The sequence below is a fragment of the Lactuca serriola genome, chromosome 4 (assembly GCF_051521515.1).
Source record: "Lactuca serriola cultivar US96UC23 chromosome 4, Lser_US96UC23_V15, whole genome shotgun sequence".
NCBI classification, from domain to species: domain Eukaryota; kingdom Viridiplantae; phylum Streptophyta; class Magnoliopsida; order Asterales; family Asteraceae; genus Lactuca; species Lactuca serriola.
This window is the reverse complement of record NC_136411.1, coordinates 310,432,689-310,452,157: the sequence shown is the minus strand read 5'-3', so window position 1 is coordinate 310,452,157 and position 19,469 is coordinate 310,432,689. Positions and strand designations below refer to the sequence as shown.

Genomic DNA, 19,469 nt, shown 5'->3' with positions numbered 1-19,469 from the left:
GGGACTAAGCCATGAGATCTTCCTTGCATATAACTTTGTAGGACGTTGAGTGTATTCTTTGGTGAGATTGTCTTTGTTGGCAAGTGACTAATTAAATTTCAGAATTTCGAAAATGATTTTGGACCGTATCTTTTAGATTTGGATCCACTACTAGAAAAACAGCCTTTTACGACGCGCAATCAATGACACGCGCTAATAGAGGATACGCATTTGTGTGTGCCCTAAAAATCGATGTCAGTTTTCCAAAATTTAAAGGATAGAAGACACGCATTTGTGTGTGCCGTACAATTAGTGTCAAACAAAACAAAATTAAAAACACGGAGGGCGCTTATTTTAAGTGTGTGTCGTCTACAAATGTCGCTTTATATTTTTTTAACTAAACGCGCATTTTTAAAGAGGGATCTGAAATTCTAAAATTTTGAATACCCCGCTTCTCACTCTGATCCTATGGGTCGCCTTACCTCTCGCACAGAGCCATTCTCTCCCTTTTCTCTCTCTCTCTCTCTCTCTCTCTCTCTCTCTCTAACCCTAGACATAACCACTGGCCATTCACGTTCCTTCTTCCCCGCCGCTATATTCTTCTTGCTCCATATAATAAAATCGGCGACCAAACAATCAGGCTCACTTCTTATTTTGCTTCTCCGTCTCCCACAAAAACCCTAGTTTCTATCACCAGTTCTTTTTCCTCACCGACGATCTCATCTAAACCTCATTCTTCCGTTCTCTTCTTATAATTCTTAAACCCCGCTTCAAAGAACTAGGGATGCGGACCTCACAAAATCCTTCATAGAACCGGCGATTGGGGATCTGCAACTCTTCACATTGACAACGCCCTACTGCAACTTACGGTGGGGCCCAATGGAAATTGCGTATGGACTTTATCGTCTTAAGCCCTAGTTTATCATCAGACTTCCATTTCTTTGTTCTCCAAAAAAGAAAACCTCTCTGCCTTTGTTTGTGCCTTAGCCCGCCCTTACGCCCTCACGTATGTCTCCGGCCTCACCTTGGGCATCTTTCACCTCCGGCGTCCGCTCACCTACTACGTCTTCTCACCTGTGGCGTCTCCTTCACTTTCGGTAAGCTCTTTCATCCATCTTTTGGATATGCATCTTAAATATAGTGCTAAATCTTGATTTTGAAACAATGTTTTTTTGCTTCTGGTTCTTTACTTTCGGTAACCGCCGACATCCCCGATTTTTTGTGTTATACCCACGACACACGATGGTTGATTTTAAAATTAGGGTGTTGTAAATTTTGATAATTGAAACCTTTAAACTGGGGAATTGTTCCTGAGGTGTTGAATCATGATTGGCCTTCGGTTGGGTTTTGAAGCAAAACATGAACTTTGACCAAAAATTGGGAATTCTTGAATTTTGTAGAGTTTAAATCATCGTTGGCTGGCCCTCATCAGGACTAGTTTCTGATCCTTGACAAAACTTTGTTCGCGGTGCAGAGAAATCATTTTCTTTGATGTAAGTGAACATTTTCTTTTGTTTCAACTGATATTAACTTTGATTTTTGTGATTACATTGTTGGGCCTTGTTGTAATACTTGTGCTGAGGATTGTAATTGTTACTTTTTAGTCACAATTATGAAGTCATGTCTATTGTCTGCTGATGTGGCTCAAGGACACAGTGGAGATTGTGGCGGTGATGGTGACCCTCCTCGTTGCCATTTAGATAGTGTACCTACATCTTGTGCGACTTGTAAGTTACTATTTCAATACCGTGTCTTCATATTCTCAATATCTTCTTATTTTCTAATCTTTATATTAATGGAGCAAAACAAAAATCAAATGAAGTCCATCAAAGGAAAGAATCTATAGAGGCGGTTTGGAAAAACAGACCTTTATGAGTACTGCTTGACAAATCTTTTGATGAATCTATCCTGAGACACAACAAATTCAAGATGCAATAGATAACTGGCATGACACTCATTTTAAGGACAATCGTGGACGGGCAAGTAAGCAGGCATGATTAGCTTATGTAAGTATCTACTTAACCTTTCAGAGAATTCTGTGATCATAAATTGACCATTGACCAAAAAAGAGTAATTAATTAGTATAGCCTTCATATAAGTCTATTTATTTTTTGAAATATTGACCAAAGATGTCTTATGTATTACGTTTTATACATATGCCTTTTCTACATTAAAGATAAATTTAAAAGCTAGTTTGTTAAAATGCTTGTAAATTCATTATAGTTTTTGTTATGGTTTATAATGATCAGTTCTTGCTAGTAATAAGCTTATATGTGAATTTTTTATTGTTGCCCATTAAGTCAAATTATAAGTACTAATATTTATTTAGAGTCAACTTTATATATTGCTAACTAATCACCTTCAAATATGCAGCAACAAATGGTTGTAGAAAAGAAAATACAATCACCTTCCTATTCCGTAAGGTGTTTGGTGACGACATCGGACTTGGATGGAAGTTAAAATGCCCGTCGGGTTTACCATTCTCCTCAAACACTTCACATCCATCTTTTTGTTAGACAATGCAAGAGATTGTAAGAAGCGTGCAAGATTGGCATTTGGGTTACAATTTTTTTATTCAATCATCTACTCTTTACGTTTTGCCCTTGGTTTATTTAATTAAACGAAATGGAAAATATATACAGGTGAGAGTAAACAAGGTTAGTGGAGCAGCAGTTCAGACAAGTGGCTTGAGGTGGGCCCCTGCTGCCAACACTGATCAACACAAACCTAGGCCAACTAAGCCTTCACCAGAACCAGAAACAACATCACTCCCTGTGGTTGTTAATGCTCCTGAAAGCAGCAAAGTTTATGATGATGGTAATCAACTTCTTTACTTTTTTTTTGCTAAATACAATAAATAACAATGTACTTTCATTTTTTTTTAAAGTACAATGATGTAATAGGAAAAAGGATATTGCTATTTTGTTGTGTTTAATTCTTTTACATGTACTAATATTAATTTTGTGGGGTATAGTTGAAGGTCACTCGATATATGTACGCAATTTGCCAATGAATGCATCAGTTGCACAACTTGAGGAGGAATTCAAAAAATTTGGACCCATCAAAAGTAATGGCATCCAAGTTAGAAGTAATAAGGTTTGATTATTTATATTCTCTTCTCATGTGTTTGATTAATTTGCTATATATAATTTTGGAAACGTGTATTTTGTTTCCAGCAACAGGGATTTTGTTTTGGGTTTGTGGAATTCGAGTCATTGGATTCCATGCATAGTGCGATAAAGGTATAAGTAATTAAGTATAACCTTGTTATTTTCATTCTAATTCAAAAAAATAGCAAATCTACTTTCATTGCTATAATTGGGTGGATTTTTTAAAGTAGAATGTTGTAATCTTTTTCAGGCACCTTCTATCGCAATTGGCACTTTTACTTGTGATTCCAAATGCCAATCTTGCCAACTTCCCACCATTTGAGTCTACACCAGCGCAGCGCATCAGTTTGACTACAATGCCTTTATGTCTGTCTACAAAAAATCTAGTACCACCACAATGATGGCAACAAGGAAGATATGTAGTTTATTTATGAAACTTTATGTTGGTTTAGTATGTTAGTTCAATGTTTTGATGGATTTTAGGTTAAACAGGGATGTATCTTTGACTTACCATTTTATTGAAAATGGAATTATGGGTTTGGTTAAAAGAAAAAATAAATAATAATAACTACATGAAATAATGAACTTTTCAAAATGTCTCATTCCATTATAATATCTTTGTGACTTAATGTTTTGGAACTTGATTGCTTACTGATAGTTGTTTGATTCTGGTGTTCTATTTTTCAGAGAAATTGGATGACTAGCTAATCCAAAGGCTTCCATTTACGGATTAGTCGCCTCTTCCTCTTTAAGAAAATTAGGGCTTTCATCAAGAAACCTTCAATTGCAGTTGATGACTCAATATTTAAGGGTCCTAATCAGGTATTTTTTTTTTCCCAAAACATGAAAATTTGTAAAGTGAGACTGAGAGCCACTTGGTATAAAAAAATACATCTTTTCTACTGCAGTGCCAGAGAGTGTAAAAAACAACTGACCAATTAAACTGTTATCATTTCCAAGATCCTTGTTCTCCTAAACAAAAAGATTCAACATTTTATAAAATTAACCAATTAATGTAATGTAGTACATATTTGCTAATGATTTATATGAAAGAAGGTAAAGTACCACTTTGAGAAATGGTTCCAAGGCAGTCTATTAGTTCTTCTTTGGTCATTCCAATACCAGTGTCTCTACAATAAGGGTAAAAAAAGGCTTATAAATCTCTTGTAGAGTTGTATTTTCTGAGGAAAGATTCAAGAATGCAGAAAAGTAAGTAATCTTATGATATTGTGATTGTCCCTTTTTCTAGATCAGGTTTAATTTGGATTTCAAGCTCACCAGCATCTCCAAGTAATGAGGGATCCGTTACACTTAAGAATATCAGCTTATCAAGAGCATCACTTGCATTACTAAAAGAAGGTTTCTTGTTAGAACTTTTGTTTTTAAAAACAATAAAAGATGGAAATCAAGCATGAAACATGTAGACTGTAGAGATGTTTTTACATGTAAATTTATATATTGTAAGAAATAGAATTGTAAGACATTAAATTTTATGAAATGGATTATATTTTTTGTATATGATATTTTATTTTATATTGTGAGGCATTAAATGCAAATTTAATTTGAAAATTAGTAAATCTATAAAAAATATTTTTTTTTAACATTTAAAATTATGATACGCAAACATGCGTGTCATCTTCATTTATGACATGGCCTTTCTTGACAGAGGCTTTCTTGATACGCATTGCGTGTCATTAACACGCGCGTCGTAAGGTTACGACACGCGAATGCGTATCGTCTTCCTTTATGACAGGGTCTTCCTTGATACGCATTGCGTGTCGTAACCGCGCGTCGTAAATGCGCGTCATAAATGCGCGTCGTAAATGCGCGTCGTCTCTCTTTATGACAGGGCCTTCCTTGACACGCATTTGCGCGTCGTCTGAGCGTTTTACGACGCGCAATGAGCGTCGTAAAAGGCCTTTTTTCTAGTAGTGATCGAGTTTAATAAGGATCCGAGTGTCTTCTGGCTGAGTTAGGCAAACTCGCTCCCATTGGAGTTCGAGTTTAAGTAACATGCCGAGTATTTGGTTGTGTTAGCCAAGTTTTACAACCCTGTATGTAATAAAATTTAAAGTTTTAATCTTATAAATGACATCACTATTATCATATGTTCTACATAATTCTGGTAATATTTATGATACAAAAGATTTTTTTTTTACTATTTAAGATAAAAAGTTGTCTCTATTATCGTATTTTATACATAATGATAATATTTAATATAAACGTTTTAATTTAATATGAAATTATTATTTAATAGATAACAATAACGATTTATTTATTTTTAAAAATTAATTTTTTTTTCTATTTTAATTATATAAATTTGTATATGCAAAACAACTTCAAGTTCCAACCTTATCTCTTATAATATAGTTCAACATAATAACAATACTAAAAATCATTTTTTATATTTTTTATGAAATTATTATTTAATTGTTAATAACAATGATTTACTTATTATTAATATAAAATATTTTTTATATCCCATACAACGCGCGGCCTATAATAACAATACTAAAAATCATTTTTTATATTTTTCATGAAATTATTATTTAATTGTTAATAACAATGATTTACTTATTATTAATATAAAATATTTTTTATATCCCACGCAACGCGCGGTCTATATATATATATATATATATATATATATATATATATATATATATATATATATATATATATATAAACCTAACTCATATATGAGTTAGGATTACATGTGAATCACATGTATTGTGTGAACGTGTGACCACATTCTGACTATTCGATTAAAATAATAAAAGGGTATGATTTTAGGGTACATGTTATTAATATGGACCAACATGTATTTTATAATTGCATTTAAGTAGCTATAAGGGCAAAAATGTAAGAATGGTTTATATATATATATATATATATATATATATATGGATTATTTGGATTATAAGCAAAAATATTAGCACTTCTCTCATTTTTAATGCACAACAGACATATATGAAAATAATAAAATTTACGTTTGAAATTTCCAAGCGATTTCCAAATTTTCATCTCTTAGCAATACTCATGTAATCAATTCTTAAAAAATACCAATATACTACTCAGTAAATTCTTAAATAATAAAGTGTTTTGAACAATTATTATTTCAAATACAACATAAAAAACTCAAAGATAATACCTAATATAGAACTATTTATTGAATTCTTAAAGAATGCATTGTTATATGATTGTTATTATTAGAATGCAACAAATTTATTAAGTTAAAACTACAATTCTTAAAAAATATTATGATCAACTATTTACATAAAGAAATATTCTTATAGAGTACTCTAAACAACTGTTTACATAAATCTATATACATATAGAACCGTGTATCTGCTTGTTCATGTTGAGTTTGTTTAGTTTATGGTTGTTGTTGTTGTGTTGCTTGTACGACAACTACAATTACAACAAATATCATTAGTATCATATAAAACGGAAGTAAATAATCCATTGTTACAACTGTAATTCTTTTAGAATATTTTACAAGGTATTCCTATTAATTACTACAAAATTTCAGGTATAACAACTTTCTGTTATATGATGTGAAACAATTACATATATTCTTTAGGCATTTATTCTCTGATGCATAAAACAAACAAAGCATTCTTGGTGAATATATACAAAAACAACCATACACATTCTAGTAGAATATATGATTTCAAATCCCATTCTTTCATAAATTTAATAATGAAATAGTAGGCATCTCACTAATTATTATTGAATAAGTCATGTTCACAAAATTAAGAACAAATGAATTGACAAACTTGTCAATATTGCTCAATAAAATCAAACAAATGTACACGAGAGAAATTAAGGAACTCGCTTATATAGTTCAATCCCTAGAAAAGAGAATTACATGATCAAAGCCATTAGTTTTTGAGGTAGGAATAAGATCACAATGAAGTTGTAAATGCTCAATCTTTCACCCAAATATAAATTCGGTCTGTAATCATTCACCAAATGACAATAGATAGAAACTTCAAAGAAACTCTCATAGTTTATGGGTTTGCTATGTTCATCGTCTCCAATGGTAAGGCCTGTAGGAGATACTAGGTAGAACATGGGACATTGAATGAGGAAATTTACGGACTTCCAACTAAAATATATAAAGAATCAATGAACCTTAATTTTTCATGAAATCAGGATGAAAGATCATTTTGTTTTTACTTTTATAATCCAAATTATAAATTTAACCATGTGTTTTTGTATAGGACTACGGACCTGAATACACAAATTAACAAGCATTTGAACTTTGATAACTATGCAAGTCATTAATCGAGATCTTTAGGTGACCATTTATATGATTTTCATCAAATAGGATCCTAAATCCCACATTCACTTAACCACGCCTCTTAAGGACTTACTCCACTATTCCAATAATATGCCCAAAATAATATATTACCTTTAATTTGTTATAAAAAAAACATTTACAAGGGTTATAAATCAAAATTAAGCATCTGATTAACCACAACTATGATGCAGAAACTCGATTTTATATATCTAAAATATTTTTTAGATGCAGAGTGCCCAAAATTTTAGTGGAATAAACCAAAATTCATAATTTTTAAGGATGAAATTGTAGATTAAAGGTCAAAACAAAGAGCCCAAAATTCCAGAAATCAGAAAGAAAGAAAACCAAAGGTAGAGAGAGTTCGTACCAAACTTCATCAGTTGTAGACATCGATGGTGGTTGAAAGGGCGACATATAGTACTGCTTGATTTTCCGAACGGAGGAATGGTCGGAGTCCGATGTTGATTGCGTGGGATAAAGACAATGATGGTTAGTGGTATTGATTTAGGATATGAAACTGATATGCAAAATTTATAGGTTTATTAATGATTAAACTTTACCATAATTATTTAATGTTAAATTTTCTATTATACCCTTATCAAATGATTAGTCTAGAGTTAGTCATACACTCACACAATATTTGACGATTATATATGAACCTAAATCATATATATATATATATATATATATATATATATATATATATATATATATATATATATATATACACACACACACACACATATGGAGGACGGTTCCATTGAGATTATGAGAAAACAAAAAACTTGAGATTCAACCTCAACAACATATTTCTCATTTGTCAATCTAACGTTCCAGCATACCGACATGACAAGATATGTCTAATCATAAATAATTAATGATGGAAATGTATAATCATATATGATTATACGTGTTTATACATATATGTATAATCAGCTGCGAATCTTGGAAGGAGATGTTCCCAAAACAGCCTTTCGAACTCGTTATGGTTACTACGAGTTTGTAGTGATGCCCTTTGGATTAACAAATGCACCGGCGGTGTTCATGGACTTAATGAACCGAGTGTGTCGTTCATTCCTGGAAAATTTTTTGTTCGTGTTCATAAACGATATACTCATTTATTCGAAGAATAAAGAACACGGTCAACACCTCCGACAAATCTTGGAAACCCTAAGAAAAGAAAAGCTATACGCAAAATTTTCAAAGTGCGAATTTTGGATTCGGAAAGTAGATTTCCTAGGTCACGTGGTTAGCAAAGACGGAATACACGTGGACCCTTCCAAAATCAAGGCAGTTGAGAACTGGACAGCTCCCAAAACCCCAACGGAAATCCGATAATTCTTGGGCCTTGTTGGCTATTACCGAAGGTTTATACAAAAATTCTCGAAGATTGCTAAACCACTTACCACCTTGACGCAGAAGGGTGTAACTTTCAATTGGGAAGAAAGACAAGACGCTGCATTCCAAACACTAAAGCAAGCACTACGTAGGGCACCTATATTGTCCTTGCCATAAGGAACAGAAGGCTTCGTGGTCTACTATGATGCATCTAATCAAGGTCTTGGATGTGTTCTAATGCAATGAGGAAAGGTCATCGCCTACGCCTCGAGACAACTCAAGACGCACGAGGTCAACTACACTACACACGACCTCGAACTTGGAGCAGTTGTATTAGCGCTAAAGATCTGGAGACACTATCTCTATGGCACGAAATGCACAATCTTTACCAATTGAAAAGAATTGTTTATCGAGATTATGAAAGCAATAATGATTTGAGTGATTGAAAAGTATGAACATGAAGAGTAAATATTAATCAGATCTTATATTGATAAAGACTGATTACAAGAATAAGCAGAAAGGATATTTGAGTTCCAAAAGTTATCCTCTACTTCTATCCTCAGTCCCTATTTATAGGGAACCTGAGTGTACAAAAAATATACTAAGTCTAAACAATACGCTTCGCATAAAACTGACTTAGTAAAATAACTAAAAATGCAAAACTGAACAAACACACAATTCGACTTTTACAATTTAACCTCTACAATCTCCCCCTTTGTAAACAGACGAAGCTATTCAGTCCATAAGCCTTTGAACAGCTGAGTGAATTGTCTTTCGCACTTCTCCATACCAGGAAATCACCTTCTTGAGCTCCTTCTTGTCTCCTTCATTATTCTTCTTGCAGTTGTTCATACGAACAATAAAGTGCGTATATTGCGAAGAAGTATATCTTTCAACCTTTGAGACCTTAAACAAAAATTTCTTGGGCTTCCCCTTCGTATCTCTTCCCGAAAACACCATGCCGAAAGGTTTCAGGCATATTTCCCCAACAACATACCTTGATAATGCTGACTGGTTTAAGGTTTCTTCCCAAGGGACGTTCACTTCCCTTCCCAAAGTAGTTGTCGATTCTTCATCTATTAGAGCCAAACAATCGAAGTAATTGTCGATATACGTCATGACATGTGCAAACCCGATCTTAAACACTTCAGTCTCAGATCCTTTGAGCTTATTCTCTTCCATATGTTTCAAAATGAGAGCCACTTGAATCAAATCATTACAATTCATCAGAGGGAAGTCAGCTATTCTGAAGTCATACTGCTTGTTATCAGCTCGAATAACGAAGTAACGAAAATTCTGAAGCATGTCTTCAAACATCGTATCTCTTGATCGTTAACACCTTTTTGATCTTCATTAAAGACCATACTTCATCTGGATTCTTCCCCAATACAGCATGAAATCTAATTTTCATGTGTATGTAGTCATCAGGATTATCAAACTTCTTGCTAGTCTTGTATTGAGCTGTAATGAAGAGCATTTCGTTAATCGGAAAATCTAACTGACAATTGTCTGAATTCACAATATCATAACTTCTCTTTGGCTTCTTCTCGAATTCATACATTTCCCTTCCCACAACTTTTGACTCTATAGTTTCATAAGAGTACAGCTTCGCAGGATCTCCTTTGTTCATTGTAGGAGGATCACTTGCCCTTTGCCTCATAATACTTTGGACTTGTCTCATTCTTTCCAACTCAGCCTCTGCTTCAGCTTTCTTCTCCTCCTTCGATTTTTCGTACAAAATTCCTTTTCCTTTTCCCACAATATCAGTTTGAGGTTTCATACTCGAACTTCCTTCTTTTGCCCCAATCGATATTCCTTTGGCAATTGGTCTTGTGGTTATTCTTGTTGAGGAAATTGGCATCGTAAGTATTGGAAGAGTAGATTTGAGCTAAGTAGATGCCAACCTTTAGATAAGGTGAGAAATTGTAAATGAAACTACTTGTATGACCAGTGTAGTCAGTGACAAGTTGGCTTTTGAAAATATTTATCATGACTAGGATTTGCGAATAAAACTCACACAGAAATCATATTCATAAAAAAAATTTGTACTGGATCTTGTTGGGTAACAAACATCGTGGGTTGCGAATGTTTGATCAATACCACACATGAGAATTGAATATGATTTGGAGTTTCGAAATTTTGGTATTGAAACAAAAATTTCGTTAAAATCTGGAACTATGTTCCCCGTCAATTCCTCAAGGTTTATGATGTTTGGGTTTCACTTCCATCATGGACTCATGATGTCAGATAATAAACACAAAAATTTTGTATATCTAAGTCTCGATGGGTTGAATCAGAGACCTCTGGGACATACGTCTTTGTGTGTGATTTGTGTGAAGAAATTTTGAGATGAAAAAGATTGGTTATTAGATCGAATGTACCTCTGTTATATATGGACCAAACAGAAAACTCTTAACTCATATGAGAAGAGTAAGGTAGCTCTTTTGACTTATGCGAATACAAGCCTTTTGTGAAGAAATTTTCATGTGATAATTTCATTAAGGCTTTCTTTTCTCACATATGGAGTCATATGAGGCTTGAGTCAACATGCTGCAACATGCTTCTAGGGACATCCTAACTAGTTCAAAATAAAAAAAATGATACCTTCCCATAGAAACATATAAGCATGACCTCTTAGCATTAAGCCCTGGACTAAACTCACAACACACAATGTTTAAAGAACAAAGAAAACAAAAATATTTTTGTGATTTTTGAATTTTTCAAAATTAAAAACATAACAAAATAAAATCTTTTGGGATTTTTAATTTTTCAAAAACAAAAATGAATAAACATAAAATCTTTTTGGATTTTTGATTTTTCAAAAACAAAAACTACAAAATGAATCGCAAACCTAACCTTAGTTGTTATGATCGCAAATGCGAAGAGATGTGGATGCGAAGCCATGCGAAGCCTCTGGATGAATAGTAACATCTGAACAATTCTGACTCATAACTGCTGAATGAAACTTTAATGCTTGATATTTTGGAATTGAATTCGCATCATTCATCCCCAAACCTGCTAAAATTCTTACAAATGATTTTTCATCAACAGGTTTAGTAAAAATATCAGCAAGTTGTTCAGTTGTTTTAACAAAATGAATTTCAATATTCCCATCTTCCACATGATCTTTGATAAAATGATATCGAAGAGCAATGTGTTTTGTCTTTGAATGTTGTACTGGATTATGACAAATGCGAATTGCACTTTGCGAATCACAATACAAGGGAATCTTTTTCATGTTTATTGCATAGTCACAAAGTTGACTTTGAATCCAAATAATTTGCGAAGTGCAAGCAGCAACAACAATGTATTCAGCCTTAACAGTTGAAATAGCCACACAAGTTTGCTTCTTCGATTGCCAACTTACCAACTTCCCATCCAATAGTTGACATCCACCACTCGTACTTTTCCTATCCAAAGTACATCCTCCTAGATCAGAATCTGAAAAAGCTTGAACGAAAAATCCCGTTTTCGAAGGATACCAAAGTCCTAACGAAACTGTTCCCTTAAGATAGCGAAAAATATTTTTCACTACAGTCAAATGAGGTTCTCTGGGATTAGCTTGATATCTAGCACAATTTCATACCGAAAACATAATATCAGGTCTACTTCCAGTTAAGTACAATAAAGACCCTATCATGCTTCGATAAAGTGTTAAGTCAACAGCAGGAGCATCTAATGAAGGAGTTAATCTTATTCCCACTGCCATTGGTACTCGTAGTTTCGTGCTATTGGTCATTCCAAACTTTTCAAGCAAGTTCTTTGTATATTTTTCTTGATTGATTAAAATTTCATCCATGTTCTGTCTTATATTCAATCCAAGAAAATTATTAATTTTTCCCATCATGCTCATTTCAAATTGACTTTTCATTAGATTTTCAAATTCAATTGACAATGTTGGGTCAGTTGAGCCAAAAATAATATCATCAACATAAATTTGAACAAGCATGAGATGATTCCCAACTTTCTTGCGAAACAAAGTGGGGTCAACTGATCCTTGTTTAAATTTAGATTGTTTCAAGAAATTTGTAAGTGTTGCGTACCAGGCTCTTGGTGCTTGTTTTAACCCATAAACTACCTTGTCAAGAATGTAAACATGATCAGGATGTTCCTCATTAATGAATCCTGGTGGTTGTTCAACGTACACTGTTTCTTCAAGTTCTGCATTTAAGAATGCACACTTAACATCCATTTGATAAACATCAAAGTCTTTGTGAGCTGCATAAGCTAAAAATATACGAACTTCTTCCAGTCTTGCAACAGGAGCAAATGTTTCTTCATAGTCTATTCCTTCTTGTTGCGAATAACCTTTAACCACTAGTCTAGCTTTATTGTGAATAATATTGCCATCTTTGTCGGTTTTATTTTTAAAAATCCATTTTAATCCGACAATTGAAACATCAGAAGGTTTAGGAATTAATCTCCAAACCTTATTTCGTTCAAATTCAGCCAGTTCAGATTGCATAGCAACAACCCAATCTGAGTGTTCCATAGCATCCTTTACTGTCTTTGGCTCTATTTTCGAAATAAAGACATTAAACATACACAGTTCTTGGTTCGCATTCAGTACCTCATTTTTCGCACGAATTTGAGCTCTTGTCAACACACCATCTTGTGGACTTCCAGTTACCTGTTCTTTTGGATGATTTCTTGTCCATTTCTCAAGTGGTGGATAATCAGGATTTAATTCCAATGGTGCATCTTCATACATTTCTTCATTTCAGATCCCGCAACAGAAAAATTAACATTTAGTTCATGAAAATCATCATTTTCATCAAGATTAATTGTCTATGTTTCATCATGCTCCCCCTCAACATGATGTTCATCTTGACACTCCCCCTCAAAATGATGTTCCTGTTGATTTTGCGAATGCTCCCCCTCAACTTGATGATTCATATTTTCATTCTCACCCTCGAAAGTTTGCGTTCTGAGTTCATTGTTAATCGTATGCTCCCCCTCCATACGAACTTCATGCACACTTTTGCATGATTCTGAACTTGTAGTGATTGTTGAATCATCAGTATGTTTTGAGGATTCTGTTGATTGATTATCAGGAGCATTGTTTTCCGCATCAATTGCCATGTCAGGAATTCCAAAAATTAAGTCATAATCAAAATCATTTATTTCAGAATTATCAATTTGTGTATCTGAATCAACAAGAATTGATGTATTCTCAAATTTACTATCTGTTTGTTTAAGATAGTAATCATCAAAAGTTAAATTGAAAGTTTCTTCAACTTTTCTTGTTCGCTTGTTTAGCACCCTGTATGCTACTGAATTTTGCGAATATCCTAAGAATATGCCTTCGTCAGCTTTAGCTTGGAACTTTGTCAAATTATCTTTTAGATTCATTACGAAACACCTACAACCAAAAACATGGAAAAATTTGACATTAGGTTTTCGATTGTTGATGATTTCATATGGAGTGATATTGAATCTGCGATGAATAAATGATCTATTCTGAGTAAAGCATGCAGTTGAAACTGCTTCAGCCCAAAGATATTGAGGTAGATTCGCATATGTTAACATTGTTCTGGCTGCTTCGCATAGAGATCAACTTCTTCTTTCAAAAACACCGTTTTGTTGAGGAGTATATGGTGATGAGAAATTATGCAAAATGCCTTTGCTTGTGAGAAAAGAATCAAGAGTTTGATTTTTAAACTCAGAACCATTATCACTTTTAATTTTGCGAACACTCTTTTTCAGACTAAGCTCAATCTTTTTGAGAAATTCAATCATTGTCTGAGCAACTTCAGAGTTTAACCTGAGAAAAAATACCCATGTGAATCGAGAAAAATCATCAACAATAACTAAAATGTACGGCATTTTATTGATTGTAGCAACAGTCGACGGTCCACATAAGTCAATGTGAAGAAGTTCCAATGGTTCTACGATTTTTGAATATATCAAAATCAGATGACCTTTTCTATGTTGTTTTCCTTGTTCGCAAGCTGCACACAGAGAATCATTGTCAAATTTTAGTACAGGTAAACCTCGAACTAAATCTTCAGTGACAAGTTTGTTAATATTGCGAAAGTTCAAGTGTGACAATCTTCTATGCCAAATCTAGCTGACATCATTAGATGCCTTTGATAGTAAACACACAACAGGTTTTCCTACGATTGGTTTGATGTCCAGTGTAAACATATCACCATATCTTTTGGATTTGAGAAGTACTTCATTTGTCTTCGCATTTGAAATGATACTTCCTTCTTCATTAAATACAACCTGGTTTCCAGTACCCAAAACAAGTTGTCACACACTAATCAAGTTATGTTGAAGTCCTTCAACATAAGCAACCCTGTTAACAATGAATTGTCCATTTGTGACTTTCCCATAGCCTTTCACTTGACACTTGTGATTATTCCCAAATTTGACTACTCCTGCATTTTCCAAGCTTCTATATTCTCGTAAGTTTTCCTTTCTTCCAGTCATATGACGAGAGCAACCACTATCAATATACCATTTCACATCATATTGCTCGTCACACATCACCTGCATTTATTGAAAAAATTTAGGAACCCAAGACTTGTTGGGTCCATCATTAGTAGAATGAAACAAATTCTTTGAATTTAAAAACCATGTTTTCACTTTGTTTGTGATAGAATCCATTATATCAACATCATCAGATCTAGATATTGAAATATAGTCGTTCAATAGTTTTGGATTTCCATTGATTATAATCTCATCCTTCACAACATTCGCAGCTTTGATAACTGGTTTCAATTTTTGAACTGGAACTTGCGAATTATGGGATGATGAACTAGCAGTGGAAGAGTTATTTGTGAAATTGTCAAATGCATTCTTTATTTGTTGCTGTGAAAACTTCCCACTTTGATATTGTCTTCCTTTCCCTTCAAGCCAACGATTGATCGTACTTACATCAGATTTTCCTTTTGTATACGAAACTTTGGTCGATTTTGAGACTGAAGGATTTGGAAAATTTGGTTGTTTTGGTGAAAATTTCACTTTTGCTTGAGTTGAATTTTTTAAAGTTGATAAAGTATTCGTGAATTTGCCAACATTTTCAAACTTTTGATTATTTACAAATTTTTGCGAAGTCTCAAATTTTCGATTGTTGTCATATTTGCGAACACATGGAATTTTGTCAACAGAATTTATTAGTTTGTGAAAACTTGTATTTGTTTGTTTATTTTTGCTTTGAAATTTTGATGATGTTGTTTTTGAAATTTGTTCTTTTTCAACTTTTGGTTTATCATTAGACACAACTTACCAAAAGATTGTTTTTCTTGCTTTTCTTTTTGAAACATTATTTTCTGTTGAATAATTTCCAACCATCAATTTGAATTCATGAGAATTTAATTTCACTTCAGCCTTTGGTTTTTCAACTTTTTCAAAAACTTTGTTTGCTTTTTCACCTTTAACCACACATTTTTTTTATGATTTTTGTTTTTAAAACACATAAGGATTTTGAGTTAAATTATTTTCTTCTGTGTTTTGATTTGCGAAAAAACCTTCAGTAGTTGACCTTTGATTATCTTTTTCAATCATTTTGTTGAATTCAGGATGAATTTTCTCAGCACTCCCAGTAGTGACAAAAACTTGATTTGGAAAAATGGTTTTATCAGTGCATACAAAATTTGGATATACCACAGTGTTGGTTTCCAAATAATGTGTGCCTTTGTCTTTTAAAATTTTGTCAAATTCTTTTGTATTTTCAAACACTTGATCAACCACAACTCGTGGAGGTATTTCATGTGAATCTTTCACATCTTCTTTGTTTTCATCAGTGTCATCAGATTTCCAGCTTTCAACTTCCACATTATCAAAATTACAATGTTGCGAAGTAGAGGGTTTATCAGTTTCATCCTCTACTATTGAATCAACTATAATTTCTTTACCTTTGATCTTAGATGTGATATTAATGATTGACAATTTAGAACAATCAACCTCTTCTTCCTCTTCTATCTCACTGATTTCACTCACATTATCTGAATTGTCATCAATATCAGCATAATTGAATTGAGAATCAAGAGTTGAAGTTTCGGTTTTCTTTAAGATTTTCACTTGTTCACTCTTTGTCAAACTTTCATTGACAATGCTAACCAACTCATCAGCATTCAGGAATTCATCAATTTTGACAATACCATATGCATATCTATCATCAGGTATTTTGTCAAATTGAGCGATTGTACTTTCGCAATCATAAGAAACAACATCAACTTTTTCACGTTCATATTCAAGAAAAGGTAAAAGTTTCCTATGTTGTTCTTTGCTAATGTCAGAAGAATGATGTAAAGCAGTTAATTTTGCATACAATCGTTTGGCAGAATTACAGTATATGTTCCTTTGTGCTAGCAACAATCTAACATCATTTTTAAGATTATTCCTATCACAATCTACATTTTTGATCTGCATTTCAAGTTTTTCTACTCTGCTCCTTTTTATTTCTAATTCTCTTCGTGTCTCACCTAGTTGCATATTTAAATTTTCAGCTTCAGTACTAGCAGACACAATAACATAATCAAAATAAGCCACATTATCATCAAATGAAGTGATTTATGCATCATAAGTAGATAAAGGAATATTAAAAGATTCAAGTATAGCATGTACCATGGTGGTCATGGGTGATTTGTCTGTGGATTTGGATACGAAGCACCTCCCTAAAATATCCTCTTCGCAATCTTCTAAACTTGCGAACATAGCTCCATGTGTAGGATGCCTCATTTCTTCGTCATCAGATCCTGATGACCAGATCTGATACGTTCCACTCTCTTCATCATCAGATTCACCCTTCGCAACTAGAGACACTCCTTTTGTCTTAGCGCGCAACTCTTCAATCTTTTCCAAATAGTATGCTTTGTCTTTAACTTTTTCCTTCTTCTCTTCTTTCTTTCGCAACATGCAATCGGCTGCGAAGTGATTCGCACCATTGCAGTAGTGACAATAAATTCCTGAGTCGCCTTTCAACTTCTTCACTTCTTTCGCATCTTTTTGTTTCTCATCAGCTTTCTCCATTTTCTTCCTCTCCTCTCCTCCAGTTTTTGTGACTCCACTCTTCGCATCACTAGTCTTTCCATTTGGATTAAAAGGCTTTTTGAAAAACTTCTTAACTCTGTTGTTTGAGTAGAATGCCACAGCTTCATCATCTGAGTTCATTAAGAAGCCTTCATTGTCTGAACCATCTGCTTCATTAACATCAACTTCTGATACCTTTGAAAAAAGAGCCAAAGGACCTCCAATACTCTGTTTTGATTCTTCATACATTTCTGAAACTTCACTTTCATGTGTTTTCAACTGATTGTAGAGATATTTCAAGTGAGTTGTATCAAAACTCTGTTGATTCTTAATCATCATACTTACGCTTCGCCATTCCTTGCGAAGGCCCATGATGAAAGTCAAATTGAACTCCATAAGAGACCTAATGATTCCATACCTATTGCACCGAAACATAAGTTCATTCAAACGATCATAGTAATTTTCAATAGTTTCAGCATCCTTTTGTCTGAATTCCTTTAGTTCAACTAGACATTGCTTCACGGAGTTTATCTTCGTCTTTTCGCTACCTTGATACTTCTCTTTTAGAGTGTTCCAGATCTCCTTGGTTGTTTTACAACTACGGATGTAATTGTAAACCACAGGAGGTAGAGCACCTCTTAGTTCCCACATGCACCTCTTTTCATTATTCTTCAAACGTTTTTGTTGTTCAGCAACTTCAGCAGATGTAGTAGATGGTCCAATCGGTTGAACATTAGTAGGAGCTTGCACTGTTCCATCGATACAATTCCAAAGTTCTTCATCAATTCCATTTAAGTAATCCTCCATTCTATCAGCCCACTGATCATAGTATTCAGGAATTAACATCGGAATTTTGGTTGAGGAACCAAGCAAGTGAGAGAAGGAAGTCATTGTATTCATGTTGAAGTTCGCCATTGATGAACACAGAAATTTTCAGAAAGCTTGAAAAACTTGATGAATTTGAGAATTTATCAACTAAATTGATCACAAATCGCTAATCGATTACTCGACTAAACAATTTAAAGACAGAATCAATTCAAATCTGAAGATCAAATTTGATTTTCAAAACCAAAATGCACGGAAAATTTTGAGTAAAGTTGCTACTCAAAAAGCAAATGATTCTAACACGAAAATCAGATCGATGCAGTTTGTATCCTGCTCTGATACCAATTGAAAAGAATTGTTTATCGAGATTATGAAAGCAATAATGATTTGAGTGATTGAAAAGTAAGAACATGAAGAGTAAATATTAATCAAATCTTATGTTGATAAAGACTGATTACAAGAATAAGCATAAAGCATATTTGAGTTCCAAAAGTTATCCTCTACTTCTATCCTCAGTCCCTATTTATAGGGAACCTGAGTGTACAAAAAATATTCTAAGTCTAAACAATATGCTTCGCATAAAACTGACTTAGTAAAATAACTAAAAATGCGAAACTAAACAAACACACAATTCGAATTTTACAATTTAACCTCTACACCAATCATAAGAGCCTTCAACACATCTTCAATCAAAGGGAACTCAACATGAGGCAAAGACGATGGGTTGAACTGTTAAATGACTACGAATGTGAAATTCATTATCATCCAGGAAAAGCGAATGTCGTGGCTGATGCTCTTAGTCGAAAGGAATACTCGGGCCGCCGAGTGAAATCCTTAACCATGGTGATCCATTCACACCTGTCCACACAAATCAAGGAAGCTCAGAGGGAAGGCTTGAAATCAGAGAATGTGACGGGTGAAGCCTTAAGGGG

At 33.6% G+C, this 19,469-nt stretch overlaps 1 protein-coding gene across 1 annotated transcript; it reads left to right on the top strand.

Moving 5' to 3' along the window:
- The first annotated feature begins 2,440 nt into the window (after nucleotides 1–2,440).
- On the top strand, nucleotides 2,441–3,420 carry LOC145099513 (nuclear transport factor 2-like). The gene is made up of 5 exons (XM_079037082.1): nucleotides 2,441–2,530; nucleotides 2,622–2,796; nucleotides 2,954–3,075; nucleotides 3,156–3,221; nucleotides 3,340–3,420. Exons 1-5 carry the CDS (start codon nucleotides 2,441–2,443, stop codon nucleotides 3,409–3,411), a joined length of 525 nt encoding a protein of 174 aa, XP_078893208.1. The 3' UTR covers nucleotides 3,412–3,420.
- Nucleotides 3,421–19,469: the final 16,049 nt, after the last annotated feature.

Coding starts and splice junctions, on each gene's coding strand:
- LOC145099513 (XM_079037082.1), top strand. CDS start 2,441: ATGCCCGTCGGGTTTACCATTCTCCTCAAACACTTCACATCCATCTTT. Junction 3,076..3,155: donor TCCAAGTTAGAAGTAATAAG/GTTTGATTATTT, acceptor TTTTGTTTCCAG/CAACAGGGATTTTGTTTTGG. Junction 3,222..3,339: donor CCATGCATAGTGCGATAAAG/GTATAAGTAATT, acceptor AATCTTTTTCAG/GCACCTTCTATCGCAATTGG.